At 46.4% G+C, this 12,623-nt stretch overlaps 1 protein-coding gene across 4 annotated transcripts in view; it reads right to left on the bottom strand.

Annotated features, from left to right (window-relative positions):
* Positions 1-12,623, bottom strand: part of LOC142486943 (beta-Ala-His dipeptidase-like) — an 87,224-nt gene that overhangs the window by 9,674 nt on the left and 64,927 nt on the right. For all 4 annotated transcript variants that reach the window (XM_075585477.1, XM_075585481.1, XM_075585478.1 and 1 more), the window contains exons 7-9: positions 11,600-11,684; positions 5,923-6,083; positions 3,300-3,464 (exon numbers count right to left, since the gene is read on the bottom strand). In XM_075585477.1, coding sequence (XP_075441592.1) covers positions 3,300-3,464; positions 5,923-6,083; positions 11,600-11,684 — 411 coding nt within the window. The remainder of the gene's footprint in view (positions 1-3,299; positions 3,465-5,922; positions 6,084-11,599; positions 11,685-12,623) is intronic.

Here is a 12,623-nt window from a genome sequence, read left to right as displayed (position 1 = left end):
CCCACACACACAGTGTCCCACCCCCACAGACACAGTGTCCCACCCCCACACACACAGTGTCCCGCCCCCACACACATAGGGTCCCCCCCACACACACAGGGTCCCCCACCCACACACACAGTGTCTCCACCCCCACACAGTGTCTCCCCCCCACACAGTGTCTCCCCCCCACACACACACACACACACAAAGCCCCCTCCCCTCTTACAGGACCACAAAGCCCCCTCCCCTCTATTCTTGTCTGAATAGTCAGTGAAACATTATGACACTGATAAGTGAAGCTGGCCTTCATTACTTAGCAACGACTGTTGAGCAGAGCGCAGCACCACTGATTGAAGAGATTAGCTGCCATAGATAAACCTTTTATTTCTGCCCTGCTGCTTATCTTTCCACCCATAACAGGCTGTGATAAATATGACAAAAGGTACGGACCACAAAGCTCCCTTCCCTCTGACAGGACTCACAGCACCGCTCCTCCCTCCCACGCTTCTCCGATTGGCCAGTCCGAATGTCGCGCGCGTAGCCCTTCTCTGCTCTACCTCCTCCCGTCCGGGGAGGGCTGCGCACGCGCCCCCTCTCTCCACCTGTGAACGCGAGCTGCCGGTTTGGAAATGGGCGGGAACCTTGCAGCAGGGAAGGGGCGGGGCCTGTCCGGCTGACGGGGGAGAGTGACGGACACCGAGAGGGGGGAAGGCGCGCCAAGGGGGAAGGTGAGCTGTGGGTGGGGAGCCGGCGGGAGGTGAGCTGCGAATGAGGAGAAGAGGAGAGTGGCAGTTGGTTGACGTCATAGAGCCACGCAGGCCATGAGAGGCGTGTGGGGCCGGGGCCGGGCCACGGACCAATCTGATTGGCCAGAGGCTGAGTGACAGACCAACGGACCAATCAGATTGCCCATAAGCACAGCAAACATACGTGTTCAGTTATATAGATATATACACACAAAGATGTGGCACCACTCACTATCTTTGGAGCCGAGGCTGGAAAGGTAAAAAGCCCTTGCTCCGGAGAAAGTGTGTGCCACAACCGCCAGGCGCCGGAGGAATATCGCTATGGGGGGTTAGATCTGAAATCATGCTCCCCTGGGGCGGTTGCGGGCATGCAGCTTGCCTTGGTGCCAGAAACAGTAAAGGCTGTTACATATGTATTTTCTGAAACTTACAACATTCACCATACATTCTCTTTCTCTTTTTGTCTCTCAACAGTCCAGGTGCATTTTTGTAAATGTAGCCGGCATAAATGTATATATTTCAGAGAAATTGCGAATTTAGCTAAAGCAGGTGTCAAGGTTTCTATCTTTATTTGTTTATCTTCATCACCTCTAGAGTATTGATAAATATTTACCGGGCGAGCACCTAGCCTTTAGAACTAGTGTCCATTGCTTTTTTTGTGTCGAAGGGGAGTGTTAATCCAATGTTACTGTACGTGGACTTGACAAAATCAGGCCTGAATGGCCTGTCTGTCTGTCTCGTCTGTCTCCTCTCTCTCCTCTCTCTCCTCTCTCTCCTCTCTCTCCTCTCTCTCCAAACGCCGATCGAGCATGCACGGTCGTCAAGTGCCGGTCAGTGAGGCGCATGCTCATGAAGCGATCGGCAAACTCTGATCGCGCACGAGCGGTCTGCAAGTGCTGATCGCGCATGCGCAGTCCGCAAGTGCCAATTGCGCATGTGCAGTTGGAAAGTGCTTTTTGCCGGGACAAAAATGGTCACCTTAATTATGTGTATTGGGGGAGGGGGCTGTGTGTATTGTGGAAGGGGAGTTATTATGTATATTGAGGGGGCTTATGTGTATTGGGGAGAGAGGTGTGGGTGTGGGAAAGAAAGAGTTGTGGGTGTGGGAAAATAAGAGGTGGGAAAGGAAGAGGTGAGCAAGTGTGGGGGGGGAGAGAGAGAGGTGAGGGATAAGATAGGGGGGGGAAGTCTCGAAAGGTCACCAACACTGGGAGCGTAGGGGGGAAGGGGGAGGGTTAGAGGTGGTAGCCACGGCCCAGTGGACACTGGTCTGCATTTTTTTTTTTTTTTTTACAGATAAAGCACTGATATACATATACACACACGGATATACCGATTTTTGTAGGACGATATGTACATAAAAAGAAAGAATGAGGAAATAAATTTTTGTAAAATAGCAATGCGTAACTAATTATGAAGAAGCTCTGAAAGACAATCACAGTAGTGACCATTTATAATGAGCCCTGAAAATGTTATCTGACTTTACTTTGTACATACATACTTTTTTCAGATAAAATCTAATCAAGTGATTGAGATGATACAGGCTTTAAATCACTGCGTATTTATGATTAGCCCATAATTTACTACCCAGAATAATTTACAGGCATCATGAGGTGTCAGTGGTCATTTGTGATTTGAGAAATATGGCTACTGATCCCTCTAACAATTGCGGACTAGAATAAGCATTGATATAAACTACACAGAAAATGCCTAAAAGTCCCACATTTGTTTGCATCTGTACTTTCTCTATCCTCTTTTTTCTTATAATGAGATGTCATACATACTTATTCCTTCATATGTGTTCATATTAAATTAGACTACTTTACAATATGGATTTAAGTTTCAGACCTTCATGAGCTCAATGCCTAGACATTATATTTTTTATAAGATATTACCTTTATAGAACATTAATTCCTTTCCATTATATGACTGAGATATGCACTAAGTCTGAGAATTGGATCTGCTTGGGCTTTTTTAAAAGCACATATACTGGTATGTGGCTATGTCAAAACTTTATACAACAGTACCTTTAAAATGGTCTATTTTTTCTCCCAGAATAATACAACTATACACTAAACTACAGTAGAGGCAGCGATTATTCTAACAAAAACCAGTGGCAATTCCCCAAAAGACCCAGGTACACCCAGGTACATTCTGAATACATGCCTTAAACTTTCCTTAAACTAGCCCCAGCATTTCTGCATTGATTAATGGCCTATCAGATTAACAGCGGGGGGTCCCTGGCAGTCCCATTCAAACTGAATTGGACTGCCATGGATCCCTGCTGTGTTAATCCTATGGGTCGTTAGTCAATGCAGAAATGCCTTAAACGTGCCTCAAACTAGCCCAGAACATACCCAGCACATACCCAGCACATACCCAGAATGTAACCCGGCTAGTTTACGGCAAATGTTAGAATAAACGTTGCCTCTACTGTATATGATGAACCAATTTTAAAAACTCCATGCCCCAGTGCTTGTATATGAACAGTGCAATAACAAAGGAAATAAATGATGTACAAGCTTATTCAAAATAACATGTACGGATAAAAAATAAGTCAAAGCCGGTTACCTGTTTTTCTACCACTGTAAAGTCCATGTTTGGAACTTGTCGAATGGAGAATTTCCCAATTACTTTTGAGGGAATTACTGTTTTTGATCCACTTCCATAAAAACCCCCTTCAATTCCATGGATAGAAAGGCTGGGGTATCGCCAAAGATGCAAAAGTACTTTTTCCTACATATAAAAAATGAGCACATTAACCGGTACTATCTTTTCCCGCAACAAGTGTTTCCTGATGATTTCTGAGTCGCCATCAAATTCATAAATATTCACAAATTCGATTTTATGATTATTAATATAAAAAAAGGAATAGGCTGCACTTTCATGAAGAAGTGGTGGTTATCCATAATATACAGTCTGCTAAATGTATTTATGCAATATGTATTAAGTACGCATTTATGAAATGAGTACCTAAAAGTGCCCAGAATTTCTTTTTTCTATGATATAGGAAATATGGTAAATTGGATGCCCACATATATGCTTAATACATTGGGACAGCCATTAACACAAGTGAAGTAATCAAAATGTGTGGTGGTACTAGGGCAGGGGTTGGCAACCTGCGGCTCCCGAGCCACGTGTGGCTCTTTCCGCTCCTACTTGCGGCTCTCTACAAGTTGCCGAGCCCCACCTGCTGTATCTCTCCCTCACTATACTGGTAGTGGATGTGGGGGGTGCACGGCCGGCGTAGGTCAGGCCTCTTGTTGCCGCAGGACCTGGCGTCTCCCCAGCTGCGTGCCTGCCACTGTCCTGTACTGTCCCACATAAGGCTCTCATGCCAGTGCATGCGTGTCGCAACTTCCGGCACAAGCCGACATAACAGAGCCAGGTGTTGGGCAATACAGGAGTGAGGCAGGCAAGCAGCTGGAGAGACGTCGGGTCTGGCAACAACAAGAGGCACAACCAGCGCTCCCTCCACCCCACCCCCCACAGCGAGGGAGAGAGGCACCAGTTGGATGTCGGTGACCTGCAGAGAGCCGCCCACCCCCTCCGCAGCAAAAGGCAGGAGAGTGAGGGAGAGAGGCACAATGTAAATGTGTGTATGTGTATGTATATATTATGTGTGTTTTTATTGGGGGGATAGTGTGTGTGTATTTGGGAGGGGGTTCGTGTATGTGTATTGGGGGGGTCATGTAGGTGATTTTTGGGGAGGGTAGTGTATGTATTGGGTATTTGTAAATGACACTGTTTTGACAGAACAATGAAAAAATAAAAATAAAAGGGACTTATTATTGTGAGATGCATTTTATTCCCCCACATATTTTGTCTTATGTTAATGCTTATACAGTATATACCTATTAGTGTGTGTACAGTATATGTATGTGTTTGTGGGGGTGTAATATTCATGCATGTGTTGCAGCTCTTGGAATATTTTGGAGAAATACTTTTTTTATGAAATGGCTCTTCTTCCTTGAGAGGTTGCAGGCCCCTGTACTAGGGGGTATGGAGGTTTTTTATTTCAAATCTGTACTACTTTGATTTACAAATCACGAGTACGGCTTTTGTTTTATGTACAAGGATACCTAGCCTGGTTACATCTGTACATGCAGTATTAGAGACAGTCCTTGTTACAAATATGAATTAAAAGCAGTGAGAGGCTAGGGAAGGTACTAGAGGGATCCTGAAATAGAACATACGGGAGAAAGTAAAGTACAAGACAACAATACCCAATGCTACATCGAATGTGACAAAGAAAGTACAGTAAAGTAGGAGTTATTTCTGTCCTTGCATATATTCCTCTCTCATACAAAATATTTGTGCTTAAGCAAATACCATAGGCTAACCCCGCCCCTCTTCTGCCCAGAGAGACAGGGATCTGGATGGGAGGGTGGGAGGAGAGGGGGGAGGAAGTTCATATATAGGTGGGGAGAAGAACTCCACCCTCAGATCCCAGGAGGAACACGAGGAGGGGGTCTCCCATGTAAATATGTATACAGTGTTTTAGTAGGTACTTATGGTAGAAGCCTCTTTGTTATTTCCCAGATAAGGAAATGTCACAACCTATTATAAGGTCCCCCTATATGACCCTCAGGCATGTCCTACCCACAAAAGGGAATGGCAAGGCACTCCACTATAGGTTCTTCAGTGATAGGACCTTAGAATATCAATTCCATGGCTGCCAGAGGGATAGGTTCCCAGCGGTCCCAGAAGAGGGCAGCAATAAGCTATGTTACGGGGATAGGGGATAGCAGTCTCAAGCATGAGGGTGCCCTGCCAACTAGTCCTAGTAGAGGTGGAAGTGGCCATTTGCAAAGGCAAGTATATTGCCATGAAGGTGACAGCAAAGGAAAGGTTTGTGACTCTTTGAGAATGTTGCCTGAACATTCCAACAAAGAGGTTGGGTTGGACTGTTCATAATAAAGTTTAAGAAAAGTTCCTGGTGCCCTCCTACTTATTTTCTCACCACACCAGCCTGCACAGATGTCAGCACCCTGAGAGATAAGGTAATACGAGCCACTGAGCATCATCTGCACTTTAATACAACACCTTACAGACATTTGGGACACCTTGGTGTTGCCCCTCTTCTGTTGGCCGGGGGAAGAGGTGTTGCATAAATAAAAACAAGAAATCATTGCATGGTGAAAAAACAAGAAATGTGTGCCCACCATATCTGTTTTTCTAGAAACTATTTTACCTTTGTGCTTTGCAAAAACCTGTTCACACCACTATTGTTTTTATGTTCCTCCAAGTCAAATTCTATGTTGTCATACAATTTCGTCTCTTCTTCTGTAAGGGGAGCTACATCATCATAAATTCCAGGGATTAGGATACGCCCAGAAGAATCCACAAGGCTGGCTAGATACATAAAGGATGTAAAGAAAATGTAGATTTGTTTAATTAATGACTGTAAATAAAATGACCACTTGTGGGTACATTTGCATGTGTCAGGCAGGTCGGATACCCTGTCTTTCATCATTATCACTTAGCAAATAATGCTTCCACTGCAGCCAGGTATTATAGGTAATGACATGAAAATGAGCACTCACAGTGTGTCACTCTTTACTTCTTATCCATTTTAATATGGACCCCTATAAGCTTATGCCTGCAGTATATCAGTTTTTCAGCACAGCCTAGGTTAAAAATTGCCCAGCCAGTAAACCTACTCACAGACAGCTGTTTCGACCTTTTGGGTCTCATCAGTGCGAGGTTGGTTTCTGGCTATATAAGAAAGAATTTATTTTATATAACATCACTTAGCATGTACTGTATATTGGCTGCATTGGTAGAGCACCTTGTCGCATCCTTAAAGCAAAGATCCCAGAGACCGATTTTGTAACAATAATTGCATATAAAGGCCTTAAATAAATGAAAAAACCTCAAGAGATGAATATTAAAGATACAAATATATTCTTGAACAAGAAGCAGGTGAGGAAGACTAAAGGGAAGGAGGAAGTAGAAAGTACTTCACTGAAACATTAATGGATAGACCCAGTCTCCTGGATGTATGTTACAGAGTTCTGAATTGTAGGGGGAAGAGTAAAGATAAACTCATATCTCAGTTCAAAGGCGCATCAAACAAGAGTGAAAAGAGAAATCCTTTCTTTACTACAAACACTAAGGTTTTGTCTTTTGTGTGAAAAAAGTGGCAAAAACAGCACACTTTGCTCCACCCGGGCTGTCCTCCTGTTCCGCTCCTGCTCCGCTCAAATGGTCCTCTTCTTCCTCCGCCATCAGCTGCCGTCCTCCTCTCCCTCCACCGCCAGCTGCTGCCCGTCTCTGCAGGCTGCTCCTCTCCCTCCACCACCCGCTGTCGTCCTCCTCCTCTGCCTCTAATGTCCTCTTCTTCTTCCTCCACTTGCTGTCCTCCTCTGTCGACGCTGCCCTGTCCTTACGTCACTCTTCCACCGCCCACAGACCTACCCGGTAATTTTTCTTTTATCCCCAGGTACCCGGTACCCAGTATTTTTTACTACCTGTTAAATCACAAATATGAACCAAATTTTAAGACAATAGCACAATGCTACTAAGGCCGTGATTATACCAGAAAACGCTGGTGGCATCGCATGGCACGACGCCACGCAGCTCAAAAAACAAAAGACATTAATCCAATTCAAGTAAATATACCAGTAGCAGCGTTCACGCCACCTGGAGCTGCATGGCGGACGATTGGAGAGGAGACAGAGGATTTTGTTATTGGCGGGCGACGGTTGCGTCACGTGAGCAATTCAGCCAATGAGGGCGAACTGATCATGGCCACGCCTCCGCCACACCTCCAAGCCTCCACTGCTACTCTTCTCACCTTTCTCCATGGCATAATTAAGATGCCGCTCGGCGGCAGCGCAGGGTGACGTCACAGAATAGCGCTGCCGCCCTGCAGCTCTTGGTATAATCGAGGCCTAAGTGGATAATTATTTAATTGTCTCCATTGGAAGTCAATAGGAGTTTCCATGTGACAGTGCCCAAATGGCACTATTACAGTTTAATGAATAATTGTAAGGGTTGCAGTCAATGGTTTTGCTGGAACTTGCCCTTACTTGGCTGCTTTAGCCATCTTGGTTTCTAGCAATCCTCTTCATGAACTTGGTAATTGGTTGCACCTGTCCCAGTTAGTTACTCCCAGCCCCTGTCTGAGCACGGTATTCTATCCCATATTTTCCTGGACCCTGTGAGTGCCTGTTCCTGTGGACAAGCCCTCATCCTCTGTTTTCCTGTAACTCAGTGTTCACCCCAAACAGGACATTACCACCAGGCCAAGGTGGGGATTGAATAAACCGACCTCCAGCTGCGTGTCTGGAGTGCAGATTGGTCATTGTTAGCCGGTTCGGGATTGGAGAGGTACGTATCGTCAAAGGTACTTGCCGTGATTAGGGGTTGGAGAGGTGTGGATTGTCATAAGTACTTGCCGTGGTCAGGAGAGGAGATGGTCGGGGTCAGGTACAAGCCAAGGTCAGACAAGGAACGAAACAAGAACTGCGGATACAAGGTACAAGACACGGAGGCAGCGATTGCAGCCAATCTTACGCTCAGCCAATTTGCCAGAGAGCTGGCTGAGTATATATAGGAGGTTAGACCAATGAGTTGCAGGCAGGTATAGGGAGTACTGCCCACTAGGAAGCAGCCGCCCATATGGGGACGGAGTTAGGTCGCAGGTGATCCAAGATCAGTGGGGATTAACCCCTCGTGTGCTCCTTGTGACGCGGCGTGGTGCATCACCCGTGTCCTCATGGGTGGGACGTGGGGGTGGGGCCAAAGCCAGAACCTGGAGGTACTCCTGTGTCTGGCGGCAGGGCGCCTGTGGGTAGCCCCCTTTTTCTGCAGTGCGTCGCCCGTGTCAGTGCGTCGCCCTCTCCTGTCTGCAATTGGAAGGGAGTGGTTTGAAGGAAAATAAATGCCAGTTGTAGAGGCCTGCCATCGATGGCCTCCAGTCCAACTGGATGCTTCTTGTGTGCCAGGAGAATTTTGTTCTGCTCAGCGAACCCCTGATCGATGAAATTACCCTCTGATCCAGAATCCAGAAATGCTTGTGCTGTGGTATGGAATGTATTACCGGTTAGCGTAACGGGGACTAGAATCCTAGTTGGCATCTTTTTGGTAGAAAAAGTCCCAGAGTGATTTTCCTGGCTCTCACTGGGACTTTAATGTGGCAAAAGACCCATCCAATGCATTTCGAACGTCGCAGCATTCTTTTTCAAGGATAAAACACAATGTGACGTCATCAGGTTCTGATTTTTGGCGCGAAACAGCCCACAGGTAAGAGGGTATATAATGGATGTTATCACATTGTGTTTTATCCTTGAAAAAGAACGCTGCGACGTTCGAAATGCATTGGATGGGTCTTTTGCCACATTAAAGTGCCCTTTTAATAATTTTTTTGTCCTGGGTTCTTCCTGCTCCGTTTGAGCTGGTGCGCTTTTTGGTCTCCCTTTTCCCTGTATTGCATTGAGTAGCTGCACAGCCTGCCTGCCTGCCCTACCAGGATGTGAGTACTTGTATATTTTTCAGGGGAACCTGCCAATGAGACTGATGGTGAGTGGGTTGCACCACACACCACCTGTCTTCAGGAGGATAGTACCCATTATATGACACAATAGGTACTATATCAATTGTTAGTACCCTGGTACAGTGGTCTGGCTTATTATCATTTTGAGATATACCTGCATTTGAGCGCTTCAGCTATATTCCATATCTCACTGGGACTTGACATTTCCCGACTTGTGTGGGCAAGTAAGTGCCTGGTGTCCGGTGTTAACACAGTACAGGCAGAGTCCGGCATTGCGTCTGTGCTGTTTCTCGCCGGAGGAGAGCTTATTGCCACCGAGTTGCATGGGTTCCTCTGTGTCCGGCAGGGACGGGTTAGCAATCCCTGTGTAGAAACAGTGGAGTTTTTGAATACTTTGCCTGTGACTGGTTCTCCTGGCTCTCCTTTCCTGTAATTGCTGGTCTACCCGGATGCATAGAGCGACGAGCTCCTCGAGATCGGTGCGGCGCTCTTGTGCAGTTAGTACGTCCTTCAGGTTCTCGGAGAGACTTTGCGAGAAGGTGGCCATCAGTGCCTCATCATTCCGTCTGGTCTCTGAGGCTATGGTGCGGAACTTGAGGGCGTACCGGGCCACGTGACGGGTACCTTGGGAGATATGCAAGAGGGATGAAGTAGCAGTTACCTTGCGTCCAGGCGTGTCGAAGACCCTGCGGAACTCCTTTGTGAAGTGTGAGATGTCATTGGTGATATCTGACCTCAGCTCCCAGACAGGTGAGGCCCAGGCCAGGGCTTCGTCAATTAGTAAAGAAATTATATATGCCACCTTAGATCTCTGAGACATAAAACGGGAAGGCATTAATTAGAATTGAATGACACATTGGTTCAGGAAACCGCGACAACCATGGGGATCACCGTCATAATGATTGGGGTAGACGTGGTTAGGAGGCTGTGGTCATGGACACAGGGGCAGGGGACAGAAACTGCTGCCATGGAAGGCACAGAGTGGAGAGAAGAACGTTGTATCTGGTCCGTGATAGATTGAATTGTCTGCAGCAGCTCCATGCGTTGATTATTTTGCTCAAGATATTTTTCTAACTTGGCGAACATGTTGGCGTGCGTGCTCAAGACTCGCCCCACCTCAGCGGGATCCATGTTTGTGGTGCTGAGCATACTGTAATGGAGTGCTCACCACAATCAGGATGTGACCGCGTGGATTGAATAAACCGACCTCCAGCCGCGTGAGCACGTCCGGAGTGCAGATTGGTCGTCGTTAGCCGGGTCGGGATTGGAGAGGTACGGATCATCATAGGTACTAGCCGTGGTCAGGAGTTGGAAAGGTGTTGATCATCGTAAGTACTTGCCGTGGTCAGGAGCGGAGATGGTCGGGGCCAGGTACAAGCCAAGGTCAGACAAGGAACGAAACAAGAACTGCGGATACAAGATACAAGAAACGGAGGTAGGGATTGCAGTAAGCACTTGGTACGCAATGAAATCTTATGCTCAGCCAATTTGCCAGAGAGCTGGCTGAGCTAATAAAGGAGGTTAGACCAATGAGCTGCAGGCAGGTATAGGGAGTACTGCCCACTAGGAAGCAGCCGCCCAATGGTAGACGGGGGTGGAGTTGGGTCGCAGGTGCAGGTGATCCGAGATCAGTGGGGATTAACCCCTCGTGTGTTCCTTGTGATGTGGCTTGGTGCATCACCCGTGTCCTCGTGCGGTGGGCTGCGGGGGCAGGGCCTAAGCCTGAACCTGGAGATACTCCTGTGTCTGGCAGCAGGGCGCCTGTGGGTAACCCCCCTGGTCTGCAGTGCCTCGCCCATCATCATGGGGGCGGAATCTAACGCCGAACCTTACAACTTCCTGTTCCTGTATACTAGCCCTGCTCCTGTGCATTCCCTGTTCCTGTATACTAGCCATTCCCCTGTCCATTCCCCGTTCCTGTATTCTAGCCCTGTTCCTGTGGATTCCCTGTTTCTGTGGATTTCCTGTTGCCAACACCAGCCTGTGACCCCGACCTTGCTTCTCTGCTGCCTGCCTTGACCCCAGTCTGTTATCCTGACCTTGTATCTTTGCTGCCTGCCTTGACCTCTGCCTGCTTCCCGACTATGACTACTCTAACAGAACTCTGTCCCTTGGCTCTGGTTGGTGATCATCTACCCCTACATTAGCTCTGAGGGTCTGCTTTCCATCGGAGAGGATCATCATTATAACCCCCTAACATCTTAATTTTGATGCCTGGTTGAGGAGTTTTCCTCAATTGCATAATTTGTCAAATGTTATATTTACGGCCAGACATACTAAACATTGCCAAGCATTAACCCCCCATAAGGCCCAATCATAGAATGAAACACATTTTCTACATTACTTTTATATAATGGGTAGCAAACATTACCTAACAGAGATACTAGATCATTCATTGCCTCATGGATGATGCCTCCAAAGGTTCCAGAATGCATATCCTTCTCAGCACATTCCACCTGCAGGATGGAATCAGCAAGTCATAAAATTTTTTTTAGAATTGTGAGAAAACAGAAGCAGAAATCACTTTTGCTCAGCAACATTTATAGTAGTTAAGTTGGATAATTTACGTAACATACAAAACCAGCCCTACTGGGTTGCCAATATTCTCAATGCCATCCTGTGATTCTAGTCAGGTCCTTGATCTCCAAATCTCCATGTGCCATTGAAATGTTTGACTATTGTGAACCAACATGCACAAATGACTATCTGAACATACGAGCCAACGAGTATTCTAAAACTTGCCTTAAACTAGCCAGGTACATGCTGGGTACATTTCAGTGACATTTCTTTAGAGGCTAATGGCCCATCGGATTAACACAGCTGGGTCCCAGGCAGTCCCATTCAGTTTGAATGGGACTGCCAGGGACCCCGGCTGTTAATCCGATGGGTCGTTAGTCTCTGCAGAAATGTCACTGAAATGGTGCAGCATATACCCAGCATGTACCTGGGTCTTTTTTGGTAATTACCACTGGTTTATTTTAGAATAACCGTCGGCACTACAGTACAGGACAGAAATTATGAACCAAAACACATTTCTGCCTCAAATCCGGATTCAGGTGCCTCCTTCCATACCTGATTGTCTGATGCTTCCCCTGTGACTTGGGAGGGGGGGGGGGGTTATTAGAGGATTTAGACAAAATCAAAACACAAAGATGTTTTAGAACCAAACCCACATTCAAAACCAAAACACGTAAAAAATTTAAAACCAATACCAAATCCAATAAACTGTGAAAGTGCCCATCCTTAAAGCTGCAGTTTATGCAATATCCTGCATGTGTGTTTTTTTTAATAAATCAGTTCTGTAGTAAGAAAAAATACTTTTAGCATTTTCTGTTTTAAAAAAAACAACTTTGAAAGACCAATTTTCTTGTATTCTATTTTAACAAGCATGCTTG

Source organism: Ascaphus truei, chromosome 2 (assembly GCF_040206685.1).
Source record: "Ascaphus truei isolate aAscTru1 chromosome 2, aAscTru1.hap1, whole genome shotgun sequence".
Classification (NCBI taxonomy): domain Eukaryota; kingdom Metazoa; phylum Chordata; class Amphibia; order Anura; family Ascaphidae; genus Ascaphus; species Ascaphus truei.
This window is presented reverse-complemented; position numbering and strand designations above follow the sequence as displayed.